The 27,268-nt window shown below is 63.6% G+C and overlaps 1 protein-coding gene across 2 annotated transcripts in view; it reads left to right on the forward strand.

Moving 5' to 3' along the window:
- Positions 1-27,268, forward strand: part of ABR (ABR activator of RhoGEF and GTPase) — a 102,329-nt gene that overhangs the window by 12,672 nt on the left and 62,389 nt on the right. The window contains exon 1 of one of the 2 annotated variants that reach the window (XM_074974272.1): positions 24,547-24,678. The exons of the other annotated variant lie outside the window; for it this stretch is intronic. Coding sequence (XP_074830373.1) covers positions 24,618-24,678 — 61 coding nt within the window. The 5' untranslated portion in view covers positions 24,547-24,617. Of the gene's footprint in view, positions 1-24,546; positions 24,679-27,268 lie in introns of those variants that run through there. 2 annotated transcript variants of the gene reach the window in all.

Here is a 27,268-nt window from a genome sequence, read left to right on the forward strand (position 1 = left end):
TTCTTGAGGGCCCACACCATGGCCAGGCACTCCTTCTCGATGGCCGCGTAGTGTTGCTCCCGGGGTAGCAACTTCTTGCTCAGGTACACGATGGGGTGTCTCTCCCCCTTTTCATCCTCCTGCATTAACACCGCCCCCAGTCCCGTGTCGGAGGCGTCGGTGAACACCACAAAGGGCTTGTCAAAGTCTGGGTTTGCTAGAACTGGGCCACTGACCAGAGCCTCCTTCAGCGCCCGGAAAGCCTCCTGGCACTGCTCGGTCCAGACCACCTTGTCTGGCTTCCCCTTCTTGCATAGCTCAGTGATGGGGGTGGCTATGGCGCTAAAGTGGGGCACAAATCTTCGGTAGTATCCTGCCATCCCAATAAAGGCTTGGACCTGCTTTTTGGTGTGGGGAGCGGGCCAGTCTCTGATCACCTCCACCTTGGCCGGTTCCGGCTTTAGGCGGCCGCTCCCCACCCGATGGCCCAGGTAAGATACTTCAGCCATCCCCACCTTGCACTTCTCCGCTTTGACAGTCAGCCCAGCCCCCTGGAGTCGGTCCAGCACTTGTCTAACCTGGGACACGTGGTCCTCCCAGGTCTGGCTAAAGACACAGATGTCGTCAATATACGCCACGGCAAAACTCTCCATCCCCCTCAGGAGCTGGTCCACCAGGCGCTGGAAGGTGGCCGGCGCTCCCTTGAGGCCGAAAGGCAGGGTCAGAAACTCATAGAGCCCCAGAGGGGTGATAAAGGCCGATTTCAGCCGGGCATCTGCATCCAGCGGCACTTGCCAGTAGCCCTTTGTAAGGTCCATGGTGGTAAGGTACCGAGCTCCTCCCAGCTTGTCTAGGAGCTCGTCCGGCCTGGGCATGGGGTAGGCATCCGATACAGTGATGGCATTGAGCTTCCGATAGTCCACACAGAACCGGACTGACCCATCCTTTTTGGGGACCAGCACCACCGGCGAGGCCCAAGGGCTGGCCGATGGCTGGATCACCCCCAAAGCCAGCATGTCCCGGACCTCTCTTTCCAGGTCCTGAGCAGTTTTCCCTGTGACTCGGAAGGGGGAGCATCTTATCGGCGGGTGCGACCCTGTCTGCACCCGGTGGACAGTCAGATTAGTGCGTCCAGGCTGGTTGGAAAACAGCTGTCGGTACGGATGCAGCACCCCCCTGACCTCAGCTTGCTGGGCAGGGGTGAGCTGATCCGAGAGGGGGATTGTTTCCAGGGGGGAACCAGCTCTGGTCCCAGGGAATAGATCTACTAAAGGGTCATCTCCCTGCTCCTCCCACTGACCACACACAGCTAACACCACATTCCCCCTGGCATAATATGGCTTCATCATATTCACATGGTACACCCGGCGGTGGTGGGCCCGGTTCGACAGCTCCACCACATAGTTTACCTCATTGAGCTGCTTGACGACCTTGAACGGGCCCTCCCAGGCGGCCTGTAGTTTGTTCTTTCTCACGGGGATGAGAACCATCACCTGATCCCCGGTGGCGTAGGCACGGGCCCGCGCCGTGCGGTCATACCAGACCTTCTGCTTCCTCTGGGCTCTGGCCAGATTCTCCCTGGCCAGGCCCATGAGTTCAGCCAGTCTCTCTCGGAAGGTCAGGACATACTCCACCACTGACTCTCCATCGGGAGTGGCCTTCCCCTCCCACTCGTCTCTCATCAGGTCCAGGGGGCCCCTCACCCTCCTTCCATATAACAGTTCGAAAGGCGAAAATCCGGTAGACTCCTGGGGCACCTCCCTGTACGCGAACAGCAGGTGAGGTAAGTACTTGTCCCAATCCTGCGGGTGCTGGTTCATAAAGGTTTTCAGCATCATCTTTAGCGTCCCGTTAAACCTCTCCACCAGCCCATTGGACTGGGGGTGATACGCTGAGGCCCAGTCATGCCGGACCCCACATTTCTCCCACAAGCACCGGAGCAGGGCCGACATGAAGTTGGAGCCTTGGTCTGTCAAGACTTCCCTGGGGAACCCCACTCGGCTGAAAATGGTCAGGAGCGCATCTGCCACGGTGTCTGCTTCAATGGAAGCTAAGGGCACTGCCTCGGGGTAGCGGGTGGCGAAATCTACCACCACCAGAATGTATTTCTTCCCCGACCGGGTCGTCTTGCTGAGAGGCCCCACGATGTCCATGGCCACCTTCTGGAAAGGCTCCTCTATGATGGGCAAAGGTCTCAACGCCGCTTTCCCCTTGTCCCGGGCCTTCCCCACCCTCTGACAGGGGTCACAGGATCGGCAATACTGCCGGACGGTGGTAAAGACCCCGGGCCAGTAAAAGTTCTGTAGCAACCTCTGCCGGGTGCGCCGGATTCCCTGGTGCCCTGCGAGGGGGATGTCATGGGCCAGGGACAGGAGCTTGCGGCGGTACTTCTGGGGGACCACCAGCTGCCTCCTGATCCCACAGGACTCCCCTTCCCCTGGGGGAGCCCATTCTCGGTACAGGAACCCCTTCTCCCACAGGAACCTCTCCTGGCAGCCTCTCCTCATGGTCCGTCCCTCACTGAGGTCGGCCAGGTCCCTGAGCTTCTGCAAGGAGGGATCTTTCCTCAACTCGGCCTGGAACTCAGCGGCTGGGGAAGGGATGGGGCCCGGTTCCCCCTCCGTGGCCAGGTCTGAGGCCGCAGCCTCTCTGAGCCGTGCCCCTCGGCGCTCCCTCCCCACCCGAGTAGGGTCTCGCGCCTCCAGTGTGGTACCCTCCCCAGGGTCAGGTCGCAGTGCCCCTCGCCGGCTCTGGCTACGGGTCACAACCAGGGCGGTCTGGGGGTCGCTTGGCCAGTCCTCTAGGTCTCCCCCCATCAAAACTTCAGTGGGCAAATGGTGGTGTACCCCCACATCCTTGGGGCCCTCCTTGGTCCCCCATTTCAGGTGTACCCTTGCCACGGGCACCTTAAATGGGGTCCCGCCCACCCCCGTCAGGGTCAGGTAGGTGTTGGGCACCACCCGATCTGGGGCCACCACCTCGGGCCGGGCCAGCGTCACCTCCGCGCCCGTATCCCAGTATCCATTGACCTTCCTCCCATCCACCTCCAGGGGAACAAGGCACTCTCTCCGGAGGGACAGCCCCGCACCCACCCTGTAAACCGAGCACCCTGAGTCCAGAGCCTCCAGCCCTCTGGCGGGGCTGGCTGGGGGTACTCTTCCCTCCTGAGCAGGTGGCAAACTGGTAGCCCCCCTTTCCTGGGTCGCCTGCCCCTCGTCCAGCTGAGTCCCTACCCAGTTAACCCTGGGTAGGTTGGGTCTGCTCAGTTTGTCCCGGAGCCCGGGGCACTGGGCCCGTACGTGGCCTCTCTGGCCACAGTGATAGCAGCTCAGGTCACGTTGGTCCCCTCGAACGGGTCGGAGGGGCCCGACACCAGGCGTTCCCCTTTGGAGGGGGTTCTCCCTATTTCCCCGCTGGGAGGCCCCATGGTGACTCTCTCTCTGCATCGGGGGGGGCCTGTTCTTTTGGGACTCCTCCCGGCTACCCCCTGACCGACTGTTCACAAACTCGTCGGCCAGCTGCCCTGCATGCTGGGGGTTCGCGAGCTTTTTGTCCACCAGCCACAGCCTCAGGTCGGAAGGGCACTGTTCATACAGGTGCTCCAGTACAAACAGGTCAAGCAGGTCCTCTTTAGTTTGGGCCCCCGCTGTCCACTTGCGGGCATATCCCCGCATCCTGTTGACCAGTTGTAGGTAGGTGACCTCAGGCGTTTTACGCTGACTCCGGAACCTTCTCCGGTACATCTCGGGGGTCAGCCCAAACTCACGGAGCAGGGCCTGTTTGAACAGTTCATAGTCCCCTGCCTCTGCCCCTGTCATCCGGCTGTAGACCTCCACGGCTTTGGGGTCCAGTAAGGGGGTGAGGAACTGGAGCCTGTCGGCAGGGTCAACCCTGTGCAGCTCGCAGGCATTCTCAAAGGCCGTCAGGAAGCTGTCTATGTCCTCCCCCTCCTTCCGCTGGGCCAGGAAGCACTTATCAAAGCTCCTTGCAGTCTTGGGTCCCCCCTCACTCACCGCAGCCGGGGCCCCACTGCTCCTCAGCCTGGCCAGCTCCAGTTCATGCTGTCTTTGTTTCTCCTTCTCCTGCTGCTCATGTTGACGTTCCCTCTCCTTCTCCTGACGCTCCCTCTCCTTCTCCTGACGGTCCCTCTCCTTCTCCTCCTGCTCATGTTGACGTTGTTTCTCCTTCTCCTCCTGCTCATGTTGACGTTGTTTCTCCTCATGTTGACGTTGTTTTTCATGATCCTCCAGCTCCCTCCTTTTCCTCTCCCTCTCCCATTCCAGCCGCATCCGCTCCAGGGATGGGGAGCTCCGCTGGGAGGATCCCCTGCTGGCTGCTGGGGTCAGGGGGCCCTCGGTATTCGCTGGGCTTCCCACAACCCCTCCCCCAGGCATAGGTAGGAAGGGTCTCGGGGTGTCCTGGGCAGCAGTCTGACCCCTCCCAGCCTGGTCAGGCCCCAGGGCCCACGCTGCGTCCGCCGGGCGGCTTCCCTCAGGGACAGGGATCGGGTCATCCAAGCGATCCCTCTCCTCCAGCTGGGCAATCAGCTGTTCCTTGGTGGACCTCCCGACGCGCAGCCCCCTCTGCCTGCACAGCTCCACCAGGTCGCTCTTAAGGCGTTTAGCGTACATCTCCCGGCTGGCCACTCGCAGGCCGGGCAGCTGTCCACGGTTTCCAGGAAAAGCCCCTAGTGTGCCAGTCCTTCTTGAGGTCACCACCTCTTTGCCAGGGTCGAGCTGCAGACTCCTCCGCCCCTGGGACCGCTCGCTGCAATCCCCCGGGGGACCCTGTTACTGCAAAAGTCCTTCTCTCTGGTGACACACTCCCAGGGGTTAACCGCCCCCTGAAACCGTCTCTCTCTGAATCTTCAGCACGCCTGGTCCCCGTCAATCCCCCTTCGTTTTACTGTTCCCCAGTCACTTACTGCAGGAAGCGCCGTTCACGGGGTGCAGTAGATCCCACCGCTGCCACCAGTTGTCACGGAGTGTGGGGGAGTCCAGGCCCTGCACCCCTCTTCCTGGGATTCACTGAGACTCTCAGCCAGCCAGTAAAACAGAAGGTTTATTGGACAACAGGAACACAGTCCAAAACAGAGCTTGTGGGGACACCCAGGACCCCTCAGTGAAGTCCTTCTGGGGGAGCAGGGAGCTTAGACCCCAGCCCTGGGGTTCCCTGTGTTCCTCCACCCAGCCCCAAACTGAAACTAAACCCACCGAGCAGGTTCCCTGCTGCAGCCTCCATCCACATTCCTGGGCAGAGGTGTTACCTCCCCCTCCCCCTCCTGGCTCAGGTGACAGGCTCTCAGGTCTCCCGTCCCCAGGGCACATTCCCAGGTCAACACTCCCCCCTCCCTACTGCGTCACATCGTCACAGGCGCCCCTCTGTATGCGAGCGCTAGAGAGTCTTTCCCAGGGGCCTGGGACTTGGCGAGGCTGTGATGGAAGCTCACCGGCACACAGGATTTCCTGGGGGGGCTGCCATGACTTGCCAAAGCCTTAGAGAGACAGACAGGCTAATGGTGCGTTCTGTTGTGCACCGTGCCCTTTGGGATGGGGATAGTCTAGATGGGGGGGTTGGGGGGGGGCTGGTGGCACCCCGCTATCCCGCAGCAATGTCCATGGGAATTAAGCACAGGAGAAGAGGCTTGGAGCCAGTGGATCCCCAGGATGGGGACAGCATAGGCAACAAGTGTGTGTGTGTGAGCCTCAGCCGTGCCCTGCAAGGGCCCCTTCGGGAGTCACAGGCTAGCTGAGTCTCCGCGGCTCGCTCCTGCTCTGGTTTCTCTGCTGTTCCAGGGGCGGTTTGTGGGATGTGGCTGTCCTTCCCGCTCTGGGCTGCTTGCAGGGGTGAAAGTAACTGAGGCCACTTACCGGTACAGGGTGGGGCAGCTCCGGCCCCTGGAAGGGGCGGGGCCTTGGGTGGAAGGGGCGGGGCTGGGCTGGCCCGCACCGTCCAGGGCTCCCGTGTTGATTTAAAGGGCCCGGGGCTCTGGACGCCGCTGCTCTTTTAAATTGCTGGCCCCCGGGCAGCTGCTCCCTTTGCCTCCCCCGCCCGTCGGCGGCCGGGGGGGCCAAAAGGGGCAGGAATGTTAAAGCGCTGCAGGGCCCTTTGCCGTGGCCCCGCTGACGGGGGGGGGAGCGCAGCAACATTAAAGCGCCGCGGCGGCAAAGGCCCATCCTGAAAGTGGTGCTCCAGCCGTGCTTTAATGTCCCTGCCCCTTTCACCGGCCCTGTCGGTGGCCCTGCCGGGACGGACCCTACCGGCAGGGCCGCCGACGGGGGAGGCAAAAGGGGCAGGGACGTTCAATCTCTGCTGCGGCAGCGGTTTACTGTGGGCTGGGTATGGGCCGGGGCGGGTTCTTACCGGTACGCGGTACCGGCCCCTCCCGGCCCACTTTCAGCCCTGGCTGCTTGACAGCTGTCAGGCAGAGCTATGCGCGGTAGACCGCCCCACAGAAACCCTGGCGGGCGAGCGGACGGCTGGGCAGGCTGCAGGGACCTGGGGAGGAAGCCCGGGGCGCTGGGTGGCCGGCAGTGCCCCGTTCCTGTGGCACTATTCCTCGAGGACCGGTTGGCTGGTTTCTTGTAACCTGGTTGCTCCCCAGGCTCAGGGAGGGCTAGTGCCTCCCGAGAGCCCTTCCTGGAAGGAAGTTGCATCAGTGGAGGCTGCTGAGCTGGTGAAGCTGGCGCACATGAGTCCAGCCGGGCCCTTTGCCTGCTCGGTAATGCCTAGGGGACCTGGCCAGCCCCTGCCTGCTTCTGGGCCCACATGCAGCCGCGAGCTGAAACCCTGGGGACGTCGCTGGGGCAGGGCTGGCACACCCATTGGCAGCTCTTTGCCCTGGGCAGCGAGTGCAGTTGACTCTGGAGAGCTGGGATCCCTGACAGCCAGTTAGCTGTTGGGAGGTTCTCGTGCTGTTGACAAACTTGTAGCCGGCAACAGCAAACAGCAGGTATCTGCCGCAGGCCCGCATTGCGCTCCCGCTGCGCCTCAAACCAGCACAGCCAGTTTTTCCGCCTCTCCAGGAACTGGGTAGGGCAGAACATGTGGCTTGATCACTCCCTGAACTCCCCTGGGGAGGCTGGCCTCTCGTTGGCCTCCCCTGGAGACAGAAGGAAGAAGACTCTGTGCCCCATGGCGTCTGCCACCCCAGCTAGTCAGGAGAGAGCAGCTCTGTCTGCGTGGGGATGGGAGCTACCAGATCCCAGCCGGGCTCTAGTGATCACATCAGCTTCCTTAATATTTCCCTGTCCTAAGCCATTGTGCAGAGTTGGTGGGTGCTGCTAAACAGCTGCTGTGTCCCGCCCCAGAGGTGGCTGCATTTCTGTGGTGAGAGGAGGGATTTCTCTGTGTACTTGGTTTTGGATCTTTCAGGGTGAGGTGTGCCGGCACTGGGCTTTGTTCAGTGGCATGAGTCCTGTAGATCTCTGTGTGCTCTGTCCCTGCCGAGCACGTCTGTAGGGAACGCAGCCTGTCTCGCGTGCCGCTCCCTCAGTCTGGGTCAGGCAGGCCTGTGCCGGTGCAGCTGTGGGAGCCCGGAGCGGTGGAAGCCGTGACCGCTGGGCTCTGCGGTAGGGCAGCTCTGTGTAGCCAGCTGGTAGCGGGCAGACTCCTGTCCCCTGTCAGTGCTGCAGCTGGAGGCACCTACAGGTGATAACCCTGGTCTCCCTTGCCTCTAGCGTGTGCTTCCCCTTCTCCAGACTTCCAAGGAACCCACGGCGCCGTGGTGGCTTCCCCCGGGAATCTGCCACAGCCCCACATATGGGCCCCAGGCATGGTAACTACAGGACCGTGGGTCTGGGCCATGCCTGTACCCAGGGCGGAGCATTAGACTGGGCTTCCTACAGCTCTGGGTGGGGGACAGGAGCAATCTCCTGACTGGCTGGGCTCTCGCTCTGGGTGGCTGCCACAGTGCAGACCATGCCCCCCCCCCCCCCCCCGGCTCCATGGTTGGCTCACCCGGGAGAAGTCCCTTTGTGGCTGGCGGTGGGTGTGTTAATGGAGGGGTTGCGGATGGTCCCATCCCAAACCAGCCCTGCGGGTGCTGGCCACAGGCAGCTCAGTGCTCTGGGCCGAGGGATGGGGATTTAGTCTCCAGCCTCGTCCCCCTGAGCTCCGGGCTCCGCTGAGGCAGGGTGAGCGGGGCAGGTCACATGGCAGCCAGAGGAGAGGACTTGCACAAGGAGCACAGAAATAGCAATGTGTGGGTTGGCCGGCTACGGCTAAACGGGCACTGAGCAAAACAAGGAGCGAGGGAGACGGGCTGATCCTGGCCAGCGACTGCAGGGGGTCCCTGCTTCCCAGAGCCTGACACGCCAGAGTTACGCACACTGGACAGCAGTGTCCTGGGGGGCCCAGAGTTCCAGGGCCTGGGCTGTGTCTGGGGGGGAGCCCCAGAGCTATGGGGGCCAGGCTGTGTCTGGGGGGACACCCCCAGAGTTCCAGGGCCTAGGCTGTGTCTGGGGGGGACCCCCAGAGTTCCAGGTGCCGGGCTGTGTCTGGGGGGGACCCCCAGAGCTATAGGGGCCAGGCTGTGTCTGGGGGGACCCCCCAGAGTTCCAGGCGCCGGGCTGTGTCTGGGGGGGACCCCCAGAGCTGTAGGGGCCAGGCTGTGTCTGGGGGGGACCCCCCGAGCTATAGGGGCCAGGCTGTGTCTGGGGGGGGACCCCCAGAGTATCAGGGCCTGGGCTGTGTCTGGGAGGGGACCCCCAGAGTTCCAGGCGCTGGGCTGTGTCTGGGAGGGGACCCCCAGAGTTCCAGGCGCTGGGCTGTGTCTGGGGGGGACCCCCAGAGCTATAGGGGCCAGGCTGTGTCTGGGGGGACCCCCCAAAGTTCCAGGTGCCGGGCTGTGTCTGGGGGGGACCCCCAGAGCTATAGGGGCCAGGCTGTGTCTGGGGGGGACCCCCAGAGTTCCAGGCGCTGGGCTGTGTCTGGGGGGGACCCCCAGAGCTATAGGGGCCAGGCTGTGGTATTGAAGGGCTTTGGGCACTGTCTGCATGAGGGTTTGTTGCTAAAAGTATGCTCCCTCCAGCGGGCTGAAGCTGCACTAGCCTTGTGTAGAGCGCTGCTGGGGAGGGGGCATTTGGGGACGGGGCTGGAGGGGATGGAGCTGGAGAGGGTGGCTGGGGAGGGGGTGGCAGGCAGCCGGCGACATTTTAAACACAGCATCTCTTACCCCTGCTCAGAAAAGAGCTGTGGCCCATGGTGCCCTCATCCACCCCCAGCAGCCCCTCTCTGCCCCTGGCCTGGCTGCACCGGTGGATGTTGGGCAGGAGGAGGCCTGGGTTACACCACAGTACGCCCGGGAGAGTAACAAACTGGCTGAGCTGCCGAGAAACTCCCCAACGCCTCTGAGCTGCAAGAAATGGCTTTGTAGGGACTGAAATCCCCAGCGCTCACCAGCTCCCCCAGGCTCTGCCTTCCCTCCTGCTCCCCTGCCCCCTTCTGAACCGGCTGCCTCGACCTGGAAAGCCCTGCTGGAGGTGTTGTCTGGCCGCACGCCGAGGGGCAGAGCCCCTGCGAGTCCCCTGGAGCCTGCCCCCCAGCCGCGCACGAGGACGGCCCCGCCTCGTGGAGAACGAGCTGCTGTCTGCCAGGGTGAAAAGGGGATTGAGACCCCACCGCCCCGAGCGAGGCTGGCATGGGGGGGTGCTTGGCTGAGTCATTTCGCCCAGGCTGGCTGGGTGGCGGCAGCTGCCCCTCGCCCACCCATTCCAGCCAGCTGGACGGCCCCCGGGCGTATGGGAAGGAATCAAGCCCAGGATTGGGGGAGGCAGGGTGCTGGTTGTGGGGCTATTAGCACGCGGAATAGTCTCCCCATGAAAACCCTGAAGCTTTGTACGCTCGGCTGGGCAGAGCCCTGGGGAATGTGCTGTAGGGAACAGTCCTGCCCTGGTGCTGGCTGGGTCCCTTCCAGCGTCTCTGACCCTGCGCAGAGCAGAGCAGGCTGGGCTGGGAGGCCGTGTGGCGTACAGGAGGGGTCTGCAGAGAGGAGGGCTCTGTGTGTGCAGCCCAGGGGGCCATGTGAAAGCAGAGAGCTGCTCACCTGGGAAGCCGGGAACTACAGGGTGGGTGTGACTCTGCAGCTCTGTGTGAATGCTCCGGGGTGCAGAGGGCGCTGGATAAACAGGAAGAGCTGCAAGGGGGTAGCGGGTGGGGTTGGTGTTATGGGTGGGAGCGGGTCAGAAGAAATACACCTGGATCGCCTGCCGGGGCCGTGTGTTACGGAAACGTGTATTGGGCCTGGCTGGGGGAGTGTGTGCGCCGATGCGCTACCCTTGTGCCAGTGAGATGCACGCCTGGTCAGTCACGTGCCCAAGGCCCCGATTCAGGCGTGTAGCTGCAGCAGCGTGGGTGTAGAAGCGGCGTGGCCCACGTGCACGCTGGCGTGTTCTTGCCCTGCTGACACTGGCAGTCCCCATTCTATCCAGCGTGATTAACCTCAGGTGCCAGTCCCGCTCCGTGCCCTGTTGTGCTAGGTCTGGGCACACACGGCCTAGGGGGTGGGACGAAGGCAGCACGGGTGAGCTCACGCCACGGGCCCTGGCCTGCCCTGGTAGAGGGCCGCTCAGTCTCGAGGGCCGTTTGACCCGTTTCCTCCCTGGTGAGCGTGCGGACGAGGCCGTGATGTCGTGGCATTCGTGACGTCCATGCTCATCCCTGCCAACCTCCAGATATGTTTCACGAGGGTCATTAAACAGCCACCAGCCTCTTGCTCCCCGGGGCTGGGGTTGAACCAGTAGCTGAAAGTTCCTCCCTGCCTGGCATCTCCTGATCCAGCCAATGGGGCTCCCTCTCTTGTCTTCCTGGTTCTGGGGAACACGCTAGAGCCTGCCCCCTACTCGGTGATCAGCCTGACAGCCCATCTCCCATGGGGCCAGCCAAGCTGCAGCAGCCGCAGTGTTGGCCTCAGTGGCCGTATGGAGAAGCCTGGAGTCCCAGCCCAGCCTTCCCTGCAGAGCGGGGTCCCTTCCCCTGGGGGTGCGGCGTGACTCGCAGGGCTGACGTCTCCCAGCTCCCGTCCTGCAGGCAGAGCGATCACATCCGCGTCATTGTCTGCTCCCCTCCCCTAGCGGCGTGGGGGCCGGGGCGTGGGAAGTTTCTCTCCCCCACTTCGCTGTGGGTCACTGCTGGCTGAGGAGAGCAGCATAGCCAGCCTCTGCAGGGAGCTGGGCCCTGCCCCCCTTGCTGGAGGGGGCGACTGCAGTGTCCTGTCAGTGTGTTTCTGCAGTGGGTCTTCTGCCACAGCCCCCAGGCACTGTGTGTATGTGTGTGTGGGGGGAAGAAATGCCTGTAAACCAGCTGCCCTGGGGTGACTGAAACCCCAGTGACGCTGCCGGCTTTGCAGAGTGCCTGCTGTGGAAGGGTAGACGCAGAGGCCCGTGGTTGGGGGGCGGGGGGGAGGGGAGGGAGATGGGCCTGCATGTGACCGGTGGGAGCAGCAATTATAACCCCCCCTCAGCCGCCCCGATGAAGTCTCCGCAAGTGACATTGCAGCTCTGGCAGGGCTTGCGACCACAGGGGCCCTGCTGCGTGCGGCAGCCTGCTGCACGGGCCAGAAGCTCCCTGTCTGGTTGGTGTGTGCAGTGCCTCGCTGCCTCTGGGCGGGTGTGAGATGCACCTTGAGCCAGCTGTCCTTGCGGGCTGCTCGCCTGCTCGGTGGAGGAGGTGGGAGGTGAGCGGTTTCCTGCTACGAGCGGGAGACGTGTGCACTGCATGCACGGCAGAGATCCTGTCCTGGCCCTCCTCCCCGATCTGCATGGTGCAGGGGGCTGATGCGTGTCTGCATGCCCCCTGGAACACAGGCTGGAGTTCCGTGCTAGCAGGTCTGGGCACGCTCGCCCGGTCACCCCAACCCCACCGCACGATAGCCTGCCCCTCCGCACGCGTGTGCACGCACACTGCTGGCTTTAGCTCTGCACGGGGGCTCAGCCTGTGGCTTTGCTGCTCTCTGGTTCTGGCGCTGTTCCCGGGCGGCCCGGAACCCTCCCGGGGGGACCGCCCAAGAAGGGGGGTCTCTGCTCCTCTAGTGGAGGATAGGCTGAGCAAGGGTCTCCCCACCCTTTGGAGCAAATGGCGGAATTTCCCCAGAGGCACTGAAGTGCTGTCCCGTCCCAGCTGCCCTGGGGGAGTGGGGTGGCCTGGCGAAGGCCTGTCTGGTGGTGATAACCTTTGAAGCAGGCACTGCCGGCCTGGATCAGACCCGAGGTCCCGCTGGGCTGATGTCCTGTCTCTGTCAGTGGTGCCCAGCTGTGTGCCAGAGATGCCTGACTGGACAGCGCTGGGCAGAGGTGCTGGGCCTGCCTGGCACTATCCCTGCAGCAGGAGCCTTCCCTTTGCTCTGGCCCACTGGGGTCTGCGTGGTGCAGTGGGATGCTGCCGTGTTCTCCCTGGAGGGCTCAGGGATGGGGCCGCAGGAGAGGAGAGTCGGGGGGCTGATGTGGCAGCAGCAGGCTGGATGCCCCGTGGGCCAGGGAGAAGGTCTCGTTGTGACGCAGCAGGGAGGGGAGAGTGTTGACCTGGGAATGTGCCCTGGGGACGGGAGACCTGAGAGCCTGTCACCTGAGCCAGGAGGGGGAGGGGGAGGTGACACCTCTGCCCAGGAATGTGGACGGAGGCTGCAGCAGGGAACCTGCTCGGTGGGTTTAGTTTCAGTTTGGGGCTGGGTGGAGGAACACAGGGAACCCCAGGGCTGGGGTCTAAGCTCCCTGCTCCCCCAGAAGGACTTCACTGAGGGGTCCTGGGTGTCCCCACAAGCTCTGTTTTGGACTGTGTTCCTGTTGTCCAATAAACCTTCTGTTTTACTGGCTGGCTGAGAGTCTCAGTGAATCCCAGGAAGAGGGGTGCAGGGCCTGGACTCCCCCACACTCCGTGACACTCGTGCAGTCTCTCGCCCTGGTGGGGAGCCACCTCTGGAGTTAGGGGCTGGAGCTGAGAGCGCAGTGCCCCCTGCCCGTGCCCCAGCTGACCTCTCTTGCCCCACGTCCCGAGGCAGGGGCTGGTCCATCCTCCCCCGCCACTTCCCCCTCCCATACTCATGCCAGAGCTGTTCCCTTGCATCACTCCAGCTCTGGCTGCCCCGGTGGGATCCAGTCCCTGACGCCTGCCTCCCTGGCTTTCCCGTTCTGGGCCAGAGCCAAGCTGAGTGCAAGGTCGGGCCTAGTTCAGACGCCCATTGTGCGGCTGCCTGCTCCAAAGCCCGGGGAGTTCCCTCTGAATGGCCAGGTGTGACGAAGTGGGACTGTTCTTAATGTTTCCTCTGAATAGTGTGGGGGTGCCTCAGTTTCCCCTATGAAGTTCTTAAGTATCTAGGTGGTGCGATAAGGGTGTATGATCATTGCAGAGCCCTAGAGGGCAGGTGTGTGCAGGAGTCTGGACACAGAGAATGGCCGACACCCTGTTTCCTGGCAACTGATGGCCTGGGCCCTTCCCCCCTGCAAGGTGAGAGCTAAAGGGTTGGAGAACAAAGGAATCGGGTGACCTCCTGGCCCGGGAAAGGAACAAAGCCCAGAGGAGGAGGGGCTGGAGGGAGTTTCAGTTTGGGGCTGGCTAGGACATGGAGTGAAGTGCAGACGTGGTTGTCTGGCTCACTGCCCTCCAAAATGGACCCAGCTGAGGGGTCCTGTTCTCTGCACCTACAAGCTCTGTGTCAGACCATGTTCCTGTCGTCTAATAAACCTTCTGTGTCACTGGCTGGCTGAGAGTCACGTCTGACTGCGAAGTTGGGGGGCAGGACCCTCTGGCTTCCCCAGGAGCCCCGCCTGAGCGGACTCGCTGTGGGAAGCGCACGGAGGGGCAGAGGATGCTGAATGCTCCGAGGTCAGACCCAGGAAGGTGGAAGCCGGGTGAGCTGTTTGCCCTGCGGACAGGCTGCTCACCGGAAGGCGACTGCCCCAGAGTCCTGACTGGCTTCATAGGGAGCAGTTCCAGAGCATCGCCCGGGCACTCCGTGACAACTGGTGGCAGAGGTGGGATCTACTGCACCCCGTGGATGGCGCTTCCTGCAGTAAGTGACTGGGGAGCAGTAAAACAAAGGGGGATTGATGGGGACTAGGCGTGCTGAAGATGCAGAGAGAGACGGTTTCAGGGGGCGGTTAACCCCTAGGATCGTGTGACCAGAGAAAAGGACTTTTGCAGTAACAGGGTCCCCCGGGGGACTGCAGCGAGCGGTCCCAGGGGCGGAGGAGTCTGCAGCTCGACCCTGGCAAAGAGGTGGTGACCTCGAGAAGGGCTGGCACACTAGGGGTTTTCCCTGGAAACCGTGGGGAGCTGCGAGCACACAGGCCTGTGAGTCCACAACAACTTGGGAAGAGTGGAGTGATGGTCTGTCACCGTCTTCTTAAGAAGGACATTGTAACCCTGTGCAAAAAGAGAGGGTTGAGCATTGGAAAGTTCACCAAAGCACAGTTAATCGTGCAGCTGGAGGAGGATGACCGCTCTAAGGGACAGATTCCTGACCCCAAATGGGGCTATAGCAGGATCTGGGAGCAGCTGGAGTAGTAGCCAGGCATCCCCAAGACTCCTGTCCCTGACCAGACGAGGGTCTTCACGATCGGGTTCCCCATCCGGGGATCAGAGATGGACGGGATTGGAGCTGAGTCCGAGAGAGCAAGAGGACTGTGAGAGACAGCGAGAGCCCGAGAAAGAGCTGCAGAAGCAGCAGCAGCATGAACTGGCGGTGTGGGAGCGGAGAGGCCTAGGGAACCTCCCCGGGGTGAGTGGGGATAGACCCCGGGGGGCCAGTTCCGCAGGGAACCTCGAGACTAAATTGCTGCCCCTGGTTAAGGGGGGGGGGGGATGTGGATGCCCACCTCACTGCCTTTGAGCAGGCTGGAGATCTGAACCAGGGGGACCCTGCGGAAAAGCCCCGGTGTCTAGCTCCCTTGGTGGGTCCCAAGGCCATAGACTCTGTCGGCCAGATGGGTGGGGAGGTGGACAGGCTCCCACTCCTGACCCCAACCTATATGTCTGTGTGGAGTTTCCTGGGGCCAGGCCCCTCGGACCCCCAGTGGGAGCGGAAGGTGATGGTCAATGGGGAGACATTCCTGGGGTGGCGAGATCCTGGGACAGAGAGAACTGTTGTCAGGCCCTGGGTGGTGCAGCCTCAGAGGTTGAGGGGCTGTGTGAGCTGGGTGAGGGTCCCAGGGACGAAGCCCCTCGCCCTGCCTATGGCCCAGATCCCTGTGCAGACCCAGGAGGGGTGGGGCTGGCTGGTTGTTGGGGTTCTCCAGGATATCGGCTGCAAGACCCTGTTGTGGGGGGACTGTGTCTCTTTGGGACAGGATCCAGGCCCTGCTCCGGTAACTGCCAAGGGTTTGAATTTGAATCCAGGGAACCAATCGGTGGAGAGGGAAATGGTCAGTGAAAATGCAGATAACCTGGCTGGCAGGTGGGGGGAGCCGCTAAGCTCAGGCTACCTGCCTGCCTGTAACCAGACCCCTGGGTCTGGGTGGGACAGAGAGATGCTCCCCGCCCCCTTGCACACTGGAGAGGGGGCTCACACTGGCTCTGATGCAGTGAGGAAAGCAGGGAGCTCACTGCCTACCCCCACTGGGACAGCAGCGCTGAGCACAATGGGAGCTGAGACCCCAGCTGAGTGAGGGGAGACACAGGCAGGGCAGGGGATCTGTTGGGAGTGGCAAGGTGCTGGGTAAGGAAAGTTTGGATGAGCCTAGGCAGCCTTGTGATCTGATGGCTTTGTCTAGTCAGCAGGGTGGGAAGGCGAGGAGAGTGGAAGATGAGTGTCCCTGGACCTTACCTGTTAGCTGGGTGGAGAATTGGGACAGTGAAGGAAATGTGTCTGTGTCTGTCAGGGGTATTGACTTGCCTATGGAGGGAGCTACCCTGATCTCCAAGCAGTTGTCTGTGACCAGCCCTGTGTGCTGGGACAAGGGGAAAGAGATCCCAAGCTGTGTGTCTGGGAAAGGAGAAAGTGTGTCCGGCTCTTCTTTGTCTGTGCAGCAGACAGAAGGGGCCTTTCCGCCTGTGATGGTTGAGGGTAGTGCAGTTGTCTCAGAGCTGGTTCTGGATTCAGCTAAAGCCCAGGAAGGGAAGGGTCCTAAGTTTGTGTCTGCTCGGGAGAATGGCCCTGTAACTAGGTCACATCCAGTTAGTGTCTATGTAAAATCCCAGAGCCCAGACAATTCTGGTGCTTGTATTTTGCCTGTTGCTAGTGTGTTGTTGGGAAAGGGTGTCGCAACTCTGTCTAATCAGGGTGAGATCCTAGCCAGGGCACAAGGAGAGCATGAAGGTGATGTGATTGTGTTACCTACTGAGGGTGTGGAAACCTGTAGCAAGAAGGAAAAGATTCCTGAACTTGTGTGTGGCAAAGGGAAGGAGAATGCTTCTGACCTTTTCTCTAGGAAGTCTGTCAGTTTGCCTGAAAGGGGATTGTGTAGGAATCCGCCGGATGGGCTAGAGGTAATTCTGGATGTAAGGGAGACCCAGTGTGGAGTGCTTTGAGAAGGTCTCAGATGAAGTGAAAGCTGTTAAGAAAGTTAAACCGTCCTATAACCAAGTGGCTGTGTTTGGCCAGCTTGATGGGGAGAAGACCCAATCCCAGTTTGACCCACTGGGGTTTTGGGGTGGCCAAAGGGCACGGGCCGCATAAACCTTCCCACATGCGGCCTGCGAGTGCTATCGACCACCCCCGACCTAAGGGAGGACGTGAAACTGGAAGGTCCTGGTGTAACTCCTACCAAGGAATGGGAGAGATGCTGGGGCATCCATGGGAACGTTGGTGGCTTCGAACTTCCCCAGGTCACCAGCTAAAGTGACCCTGCTCAGTTCGATCTCGAAGGGGGGAGAGATGTGACGAAGTGGGACTGTTCTTAATGTTTCCTCTGAATAGTGTGGGGGTGCCTCAGTTTCCCCTATGAAGTTCTTAAGTATCTAGGTGGTGCGATAAGGGTGTATGATCATTGCAGAGCCCTAGAGGGCAGGTGTGTGCAGGAGTCTGGACACAGAGAATGGCCGACACCCTGTTTCCTGGCAACTGATGGCCTGGGCCCTTCCCCCCTGCAAGGTGAGAGCTAAAGGGTTGGAGAACAAAGGAATCAGGTGACCTCCTGGCCCGGGAAAGGAACAAAGCCCAGAGGAGGAGGGGCTGGAGGGAGTTTCAGTTTGGGGCTGGCTAGGACATGGAGTGAAGTGCAGACGTGGTTGTCTGGCTCACTGCCCTCCAAAATGGACCCAGCTGAGGGGTCCTGTTCTCTGCACCTACAAGCTCTGTGTCAGACCATGTTCCTGTCGTCTAATAAACCTTCTGTGTCACTGGCTGGCTGAGAGTCACGTCTGACTGCGAAGTTGGGGGGCAGGACCCTCTGGCTTCCCCAGGAGCCCCGCCTGAGCGGACTCGCTGTGGGAAGCGCACGGAGGGGCAGAGGATGCTGAATGCTCCGAGGTCAGACCCAGGAAGGTGGAAGCCGGGTGAGCTGTTTGCCCTGCGGACAGGCTGCTCACCGGAAGGCGACTGCCCCAGAGTCCTGACTGGCTTCATAGGGAGCAGTTCCAGAGCATTGCCCGGGCACTCCGTGACACCAGGTCAGCAGCTGCTCCTGGGCACGGGCAGGGTTCATGCTGCCGTTCCCTGGGGGACCTTTGCTGGCAGGGCGGGCGTGGCAGAGGAGCGCGAGCCCCTGGGAAAGGGAGTGTCTGGTTCTAGGGCAGGCTGGGGGCCCTGGCACATGGGGCAATCGCTCCGTGAACTGGGATGGGGGGTATTTCCACTTGTGGTGCTCCCTTCCTTAGGTACCCAGGTGTCACGGTGTCCCCGGGCGATGCTCTGGAACTGCTCCCTATGAAGCCAGGCAGGACTCTGGGGGAGTCTCCTTTCTGGGAGCAGCCTGTCTGCAGGACACACAGCTCACACAGCTTCCACCTTCCTGGGTCTGATCTCGGAGCATTCAGCATCCTCTGCCCCGTGTGCTTCCCACAGCGAGTCTGCCCAGGCAGGGTCCTGGGGGAGTCAGAGGGTCCTGCCCCCCAACTCCGCAGTGAGACCTGACTCTTAGCCAGCCAGTAAAACAGAGGTTTATTAGATGACAGGAACACGGTCTAAAACAGAGCTTGTAGGTACAGAGAACAGGACCCCTCAGCTGGGTCCATTTTGGGGGGCAGTGAGCCAGACAACCACGTCTGCCCTTCACTCCATGTCTCCAGCCAGCCCCAAACTGAAACTCCCTCCAGCCCCTCCTCCTCTGGGCTTTGTCCCTTTCCCCGGGCCAGGAGGTCACCGGATTCCTTTGTTCTCCAACCCTTTAGCTCTCACCTGGCAGTGGGGAAGGGCCCAGGCCATCAGTTGCCAGGAAACAGGGTGTTGGCCATTCTCTGTGTCCAGACCCCCGCACACACCTGCCCTCTAGGGCTCTGCAACGATCATACACCCTTATCCCATCACCTAGATACTTAAGAACTGCCTAGGGGAAACTGAGGCACCCCCACACTATTCAGAGGAAACATTAAGAACAGTCCCACTTCGTCACACCAGGTACCATGGTGAAGAGGGCCAGTTGAGCACCGAGGATAGTGGGCAGTGTGTGCCCAAAGCAATGCCCACAGGACATTGCTGAGAACCATGGGTCAGGATGGCTTGGGGCTGGCAGAACCCTCCCTGCATCCCCACCCCTCGAGCTTTGGGTGCGGTCTGGCTGCAGTGGGGCCGGAGCCAGAGCCTGGCTGTTATCGGCGTGAGTGAGCCGGAGCAGACAGGGCTGCATGGGGGTGGTGGAGAGCGTGACTCATGGCCTCCCCCCAAGGCCAGAGGGCAGCCAGGCCTGGGTGGGGCGTGGGCAGCAAGGCCTCTGTGTTCTCCCTGGCGCCATGAGACGGGGGCTGGAAGCAGAGACCGAGCCGGGCTGGGAGCTCAGAGGCGACTCAACTGATGGTGCGGTCTGGGGGAGCTGCTCGCCCGCCAACCCTGGGCTAGAGGGGCACCTCCATCCCTGCTCTGACTGGCGCGGTGTGTCCGTGATGCTGGCTGCGGTGCCACGGCCTCCCCGGGGTGGGGTTGGGGGCTGGTGTTTTCTGCCCGTCCCCTCAGGCGCTCCCTGGCGCTGGCCATAAGCTGAAGGCTTCCCGAGCCTGGTGGGCGGCCGGGTCTGTGGCCCTTTGCTCCGTGGGTTTGTGCCGCAGTTTGGCTCTGCATCGCTGGGATCAGGCCACAAGGTGACGCTCGCTGGGGAGCCTGCCGAGGCTGCAGTTACCAGACTTGCCGGGGGTGGGGGAGCTCTGTCCTTAAAGCGGCAGTGGGCTCAGGGAGAGGGAAGCTCTGTCCTGCCTGATCCCCTGCAGCCTTCCGTACTGCCCAGCGGCTGGCAGGGCATAGCCTGCGGCACGGGGCTGGGGAGGAGCCGGGCTGGATGGGGTCAGACGGGGTGTTGTGTAGCCCCATCCCGCTGCAGGCGGCGGAGAAAAGCCGGAGCCGTTTGCAGCCCAGGGCGGCGTGTGGCCTTGGCAGATGTGAGTGTAGCAGCCTGGCACGTGGCAGTGACTCTTCAAAGATCCACCCCCTCCTCCCGCCCCCGCAGCGAATCCCAGCAGGATGACGGTGGCTGTTTCTATGGTGCTTTCGCCCCGCAGGGGCCCTGGAGGGCTTCGTGCCCATTGCTGGCAGCGTTCTTAATGAGGCACGTAGGGAGAAGTGCGGCCACCTCTGGTGTGGGGCGCAGCAGTGCAGCGTAAGGGCAGGGGAATGCTGTGTGCTCTTGAGAGTGCTGGGGGGGCGGAATGGAGCTGGGGTCCCCCCAGTCCGCTGGGGGCCATCGCCTCGTGCCAAGCGGGTGCCGCTGACCCCAGAATCCAGGCTCCTGTCGGCCTCCGAGCGGGGAGACTCCTTGTCCTGCGAATGGCTCCCCTGCATAGCCCCTGCACTGGAGGGAGGGGGTCTGGCCACAGCTAGTCTGTGCGCAGGCCAGAGCGGGGCGCTAGAGAGCAGGACAGGTGCTCCTTACCCTGCTGGCCCGGAGCTCAGATCCGGAACAGGACCTTGCACTGGGGCCTGAGGTCCCTGCATTGGCCTGTGAGCGAGTGGGGGGAGCTCTGCTTGCCTGGCCATGGAGGCCTGTGGTCCCCCCTCCGGACTCTGTTACGCTGTGTGTGCGGGGGGGCACTGGCTGCGTGCGGGGAGCTGCTCAGATCCGTACAGAGCCTGGTGTGAGGCATGGATAATTGCAGCTCTCTGCGCGTCATCCCGGCCTGCACCTTGTGCTGGTGATTCACCGCCTGGTGACTCACTGCTTGGCTTGGCAATGAGCCCCAGCAGGGGCTCTGGTGCTGATCCAACCTGCCAGCCCAGGGGGGGCAGCCTGGGCCCCTCGTGGGGATGCAGAGCGGTGCCTGGTGCCGGGGCTGTGTCGATCCTGCTAGCGGCTCCGGGCTCCCCGCCATGATGGCTTTCCCCTAGCATAGTCACCAGCCTCCTTTCCCTGGGCCCAGGGCACTGCCCCCCCCCCCCCCCCGCCGCCGCCATTGGCCCGGTGAGTGCTGCGGGGGCAGGGGGCTGAACTCAGCCCAGACATGAGGCCTCCCCCAGCTGGCCGTGGGTGGAACGGGGGGGGGGCGGGGCAGCCCTTGGTTAGCCTGGGCGAGGAGCAGGCAGGATGGCACACAGCGAGAGACGGGGACGGGGGACTGACCTGACCCCAGGGCTCTCTGGGAATGCACAGGTCCCCCCAAACGCATGGTCCTTGGCGCGGCACAGCCCAATGTCTGGGTGCTCTCGGCTAGAGCGTAACCCCCGGGGGCAGGTGCTCAGACTTGGGGACGGGAGATGCCAGGGGCATAGAGCTAAAGGCCAGAGGGCATCAGCCAGTTCCTCCTAGTTCCTCCTGTGTATCGCAGCGAGCCACCAGCCCTACCCTCATGGCCAGCCGCCGGCCAGCTTTAGCCAAAGGAGGGAGGCCTGTGATGGCAGGGAGGTGATTTGGGGAGATACGCCCAGGCAAGGGCACACAGGGAGGGCTGGCCGGGGCCCTGCTCTCTGGGCACACAGGGAGGGCTGGCCGGGGCCCTGCTCTCTGGCCACGTGCCCAGGACTGCGCAGAGAGCACCAGGGGAGGCTAGCGGCTCTGGGGCTGCGAGGACCCAGGCTACGCCGGGCAATGATGGCAGATGGGAATCGGGTGCCGGGGAGGGTATGGGGGGCTGCTTGTGCCGCTGCTCCAGCTCCTCCCAAGCCGGCCCAGTCAGGTGCTGGCTGGCCAGTGAGCAATAGCAGGGCACCGGGGAGATTGCCTGGGCGTGGGGAAGGGCCCTCTGCCTTGCAGCCCCTGCACTGCCAAAGCTCTCTGAAAAGCCACGCTGCCCGCCTCGGGTCCTGCTTGGTGGCTGGCAGCTTGGGCTGGGGCACAGGCTCCTCCCGGACTGTGCCACTCCTGGTGCCCTGTGCCTTTGGATGAGCCGTGGCCGAGAGGCCCGCTGGCCGTGTTTGGTGCACCACGCTGCTGTCTCTGAGCACCGTGAGGCGAGCGTGAGCCGGCTCTGCCGGGACAGAACCGTGGCCTGGGGAGGTGTGCGGGGGTGACAGGCTGTGCCCTGGGATGGGCCTGGGGAAGGCCTGCCCACAGCGTGGGGCTGGTGCCTGCAGTGCGGGCGCTGTAACTCTGCATGGCGCTGGCACTTCGGTCTGAGCGGCTCCCCGCCCCCTCCAAGCCAGGCCCTGGTGTGTAACCCTCTGCCCCAGCGCCTGGCTCCCGCTGTGGGCATGACCGGGTCCAGCCACGGCTGGGATAGTGGGGGGAGCGCTCTCCCCGCGCGATGGCTGGGTGTGGGATCGCTGCCAGTCCCGCGCCTCGGGGACAGGCAGGCAGACGTGCCCGCACGAGCTGCACCAGGGCAGTCTCCGGGTTGCACGCTTGGCTGGCCTGCTGACACATTGGGGTTGATGGCTCAGGCAGTTCACATTTCCTTGGGCTACAAGCAGAGCGGGGTGGACGTTTAACTCCTTCCTGTCTGAGCTCTGGGTAGCAGAACTGGGGCTGACAGGGCTGGAGCGTAGAGCAGTGGGTCTGGCATCTCTGCGTCCTGGCTCGGGGGATGGCCCAGATGGGCTGGCTGCTCGGTGCCCGGAGTGGGACATGTCTGCCGGGGCAGAAGCTGTGCTTGGACACGGAGCTGGCATGGCCCTGGGTGGGGCCCGGGGAGCCCGCTCCGTGGTGAGGCGTCAGGCACTGCTCTCTCCCGAGCCCAGAGAGTGGAGCTGGCCCAAGGGGATATAGTGTCCGCCTGATGGCAGCTCCTCTTCTGGTACCTCTTCCCTGGTGCAAGGCGTGGTGCACGTGGGGACAGGCACTGGCGTCTGTGGACTCCCATCTCGCTCTCGAGGCTTCGGCGGGGTCTTGTTCTGCTGCTGGGGCCGACAGGCTTCGGAGAAGGAGCCTTTCTCCTAGGGCTGCTGGTGGGGGGTGGGAGGGAGCGGTCTGTGTCCCTTGCGGTAGGAGCACCCCTTCGGGGCTGTCAGTCTGTGGAGCTCTCAGTGCTTTATGTGGGGCGGGAACGTATCATCCCTGTTTTACAGGAGGGAAACTGAGGCACGGAGCCAGGCAGTGACTTGGCCACGGGCACCCAGCAAGTTGGTGGGAGAGCTGGGAATGGAACCCAAGCGTCCTGTCCCCATTCCCCTAGTGTAGGCGACTTGCTTGGGGCTGTCCTGTTTGGGCCGGAGTTTGTGCAGTGGGTTCATGGGGTGAGGGGAAGGATAGGAGAGCTGCTGGCAAGGCTGCTTCGAGCAGCCCCTGACTGGAGGGAGCAGCCAGCTGGGGGAGCTCCGGGCCACAGGTTAGCATATGCCCAGCGACCTCTGCAGGGCTCCCATTCAGAGCGTGCCCCTGGCTTGTTGCTGTCGGGGGGGACCGTGTCCCAGAGCATTGCTGGCTCTGTGCTGCCATTCCCGTGACCCTGGGCCACTGGGCTTGGTGTCCCCCACCCAGGCTTCATTCTGGAGCAGACGCAGGAGCTGTGCCAGGCCCCAGGCTGGGGGGGGGCGCCCATCAAGTGCCTGGGCCCTCCCCAACTCCCTGCATGCTGCGTCTGGCAAACTGAGGCTGTGTGTGCCAGGCTGATCCGGCACCCTGTGCGGCAGGGCCCTCCTGGCCGGCGCACAGCCCAGCGGGCAGAACCGTGCCTCGAGGGGGCTGGGGGCCCAGCGCTCGGAGGGGACGGGGGGGGGGGTCTCATTTCAGAAGGTGCCTCTAACACAAACCACGTCCAAAGCACTAAAATGCTTGGACCCCGTCAGCTGCAGATGGGCTCGTCAGTGAGTGCAGGGTGCAGGGCGCCCCTCGGTGAGGACAGCGTGAGGCCCAGAGGCAGCAGTGTCCATGCCATATCCAGGGCTGTCTGTGCCACTTCCCTGTCCTGGAGAGTGTCAGGGCTGCACCTACCGTGCCCCAGCTGGGGGGGCTGGTTACCCGCCGTACGCCTTCTGGCTGTGCCCAGCTGCAGTCTCGGGCCTCTCGGCCCAGGGCAGGAGGGGGCTGGCACTGACGTGCCCCGGAAAGGAGAGGAGGGGAAAGAAATGTGTCTCTTAGCTGCCGTGGCTGCTGTTGGCTCCCGTGACTACGAAGATGGCGATGTCCCAGGGCCTGTCGAGCCCCTCGGCTCCGCTCTCCCCACGCGCCCCATGTTCCCTCCAGATCATTCCTTGGGGCCCGTTCTCCTTGCCACTGGGCCGGGACGTGGAGCCATTCCCCTCTGGCCTCCTAGCTCCAGTGTGGCAGGGCCCGCTGGTGCTGGGAGGTGGCTATATCCCTGGCTGCTCGCTGGCCTGTGTGGAATGAGTTGGTTGGTTCTCAGCCTGGTTTCCAATAGACGGGCATCACCCTGCCAGCTGGCACTACTGGCCCCCCTGGCTGGTGGACTGAAGTCATGCCCGGGCTGCCTCGAGGGGTCTTGCCGGGTTGGGCTCTCAGTCTGCAGAGAGGGCACAGGGCCGGATGCCCAGGTTAGGCCATCCACAGGGCCCCTCTTGCCCCTCCCCCACCCCCTAAAAATACTCACGGCATGGCTGGGGGAGGGAGTCATCGGCATCGAGGGATGCGGCAGACCCAGCTAACTGCCACCTGCAGCCACCTGACCATCTGGCAGCGTCTCCGCAGCCTCTTCCCTCCAAACTCGGGGAGCTAATGGTAGCCTGCGGAGCCCAGCACTGCCCCACGGCATGGGGTGCCCCCCCTTCGCCCCCAGCTGTCACCTGTCATGATGCTGAAATGCAGCCACCTCTGGGGTGCAGGGCAGCAGCCTAGCTGAGCGCCTGGGGGTGACTCTGGACATGGCGCTGGAGCACGGAGAGAGGGGCTCGCTGCCCCCTCCCCAGCTTCCCTGCATGCGGGGCTGGCTCCGCTCCCCGCCCCATCTCCGGCGGAGGCGGGGGGAGGTGCGGGCTGCCATTGGCAGGCACTGGCGGCTCCTTCCCGTAGTGGAGCCTCTCCCCCCGGCAGGCAGCCCCGTGCTGCAGGGTAGGGGCTGGCTCGGGCTCCCCTCGCCGGCTGCCGTGACCCACTGCTGCCCGGGCTCCTGCCAGCCCGCCCCAGCCCCGCTCCCCCTGGCCCCCTCCCCGCTCCCTTCCCTCCCTCCCCTCGCCGCCTTTGTTGGGAGATGTGTCGGTGGCCGAGGATCTGACAGCCAGCCTCGCCTCGCCGAGCATGGAGCCGCTCAGCCACCGGGGCCTGGCGCGCCTCTCCTGGATCGACACCCTCTACAGCAGTACGTGTGCGCTCGGGGGGCCAGGCTGGGCTGGGCCGGAGCCGCCGGGGTCTCCCGGCTGCGGGAGTCGGAGAGGGCTGGGAAGAGCCCTGGGGTAGGATCGCTCAGGGGGCAGGGAGCCGGCTCACCTGGGGGCACGGTGCCAGGTGGGGGCACTGGCCGGCCCGGCTCCCCCGTCTGTCACTACCTGTTGTGTAACGCTGCGCCGCAGGGCCGGGGGGGGTGGCAGGATCCAAGCGAAGGCAGCATGGGAGCAGGTGTCCCTGCTGCCTGCCGTCAGCCGGGGGCCTGGGCTGTTCAGTGCAGCCCCCTCCCCGTGGATGCGCGCTCCTCTCCTGCTTTCTGTCACTGCAGGCTGCTCCGGGAAGCGCTTCCCCCAGCCCTTGGCATTTAGACAGTGCCAGTGTTCTGGGGGCGGCACAGCCCCCTGCAGCCCCCTCCTGGGCAGTCAGAGCCCGGGGCAGGTTATGTAAACGGGCAGGCTGAGCGCTGGCACAGCGGGGTCACGCAGGTGAGCGGGGAGGATTGGGGCACCTTCCCCTGCAATCGCCCCAAGAGACCCATGCGGCTCTGTGGCGGAGATGCTCCCTCTAAGTGAGCCCACAAGAGAGGGGCTGTCCATGGGGCACGCTCTTCCTTGGGAGATGCCCTCACTTGCCTTCACCTGCGTGGCGCCAGGGTGGGGGGCACAGGCTGATCCACCTGGGGAAGCACATTCAGCCGTGCCCAGTTCCCAGCCCCAGAACGGGCTGTGCTCGGCGGGGGCCTGGCTGAGAGCCCTGGGGGCAGCGGTGGGCTCGGGCCTTGCTCCTGCAGCGTCGTCTGACCCTGCTCCGAGTGGGGCTGCACCTCTGGGTAGAAACACTGGAGCCATCCACGCCACGCTTCCCACGTTGCTAGCTGGGTGACCTCGGCGCCCCGAGGGGCCCAGCCCTGCGCTGCCCCCACGCCTAACGCCCCCTTCCAGCGGGAGCAGGTCAGTCCCCGGCTCGCCCTGCTGGTGTCCGAGGGTCACTGGGCAGCCAGGCCCCCCGACACGGGCCCTCCCTGCCAGCCCCTGTGCCACCGGTTACGAGCTCGGGGAAGCAGGCTGGTCCCTGGGCTTGGGCTGCTTTCCCGTGCCCCTTTGTGGCAGTGGCGGGAAGATCCCTGCGATGCGAGGAGTGGGAGAGAGCTCCAGGACCCGGGTCACTGGGGACCTTTCGTGTGGTGGGGTTGCCTGCGGGGCTCGTGTGACTCTCTCGTGCTCTGCAGCGTGGCACTGGGTAGCCACCACGGCCCCAGAGAGACGGGCTGCCTCGGGAATGGGGCCAAGCTCCTTGCGGCCCCAGGAGGGATCGGGCAGGGGGATCGCCCTGGTCCCTGGCCCTCGCGCTGGGTCAGCGGGGAGGCCTGGCTCTGGCTGGGTTTCGCAGCCCCGTGGTTGGGTCGGTGCAGCAAGCACCTCAGGCGGGCGGGCCCCAGAACATGCCCTGGCAGTGGTGCAGCGAGCGGGTAAGCTCCCCCACCCACCCGCAAGGCCGTGTGCTGAGCGCCCCGGACTTCTGGGCTCTGTTCCCGCCTCTGTGGCTGCCTCGCTGTGTGGCCTGGGGCGGGTGCTGTGATTTCTCCCCACGTCAGGCAGGGCTGAGGCCTGAGAAGTGCTTTGAGGTGCTTTGCAGGTGGGGCGAGCGCAGTGCAGCCCCCCAGCAGGGCCAGCGCTGGAGAGCCCCCGCTACTGTGCCTGGCCGGCCCCGCAGAGCCGGAGCTGTGAGTTCTTCCTGGCCCCTGTAGGCAGCCAGCCTGCGGCCTTGAAGCATGAGGAGCGGAGCCACAGGCCTCTCCGCAGTTCTGCTGGGGGCCTGCGGCTGAATCCCTTGGCCGGTCTGCAGGTGTTTGCGCCGGAGCCGTGGAGCTCAGAGTGGAGCCTGCAGGAGGGCCTGGCGCTGGGCAGGAAGGACCAGTAACCTTGTGGGGGACAGTGTGGTGGTGATGTGGAGGACAGAGAGAAGACGCTGCCTAGAGGTGGCACACAGTGGGTGGGGTGCCTGGCCAGGGGCTCTGGAGGAGGTGGGTTGGGTGCTTTGAGTGGCATTGCCTGGCTGTATAATTCATATGGTGCACTGCCCGTCAGACCCCAGCCCAGGGTGCTCTCCACCGTGACACGCAGCAAATCAAAGCACGCCCGAGCTCCTGAGGCTGGAATTCAGATGAGCAGGGCACAGGCAGGGCCTCCAGGTGCGAATGGGAGAGCAGGGTGTGGGCCTGGGGGTGAACGGCAGGGTGCAGGCTGGGCGTGCAAGAGCGAATGGGGGAGCAGGGTGTGGGCCTGGGCTGCGTGGGAGTGAATGGCGGGGCAGGGGGTGCATGGGGCCAATGGCAGGTCAGGTGCGGGCACGGGGGGCGAATGACAGGGCAGGTGCCGGCGGGGGGTGCACGAGGTGAATGGCGGGGCAGGTATAGGCGGGATGTGGGCCTGGGGGCCAATGGCAGGGCAGGTGCAGGCGGGGGGCTAAAGGCGGGCAGGTGGGGTGGGGGGGCCAATGGTGGGGCATGTGTGGGTGGGGGATGCACAAGGTGAGTGGCGGGGTAGGTGCAGGCAGGATGCAGG

This window comes from Natator depressus, chromosome 17, assembly GCF_965152275.1.
Source record: "Natator depressus isolate rNatDep1 chromosome 17, rNatDep2.hap1, whole genome shotgun sequence".
Classification (NCBI taxonomy): Eukaryota; Metazoa; Chordata; order Testudines; family Cheloniidae; genus Natator; species Natator depressus.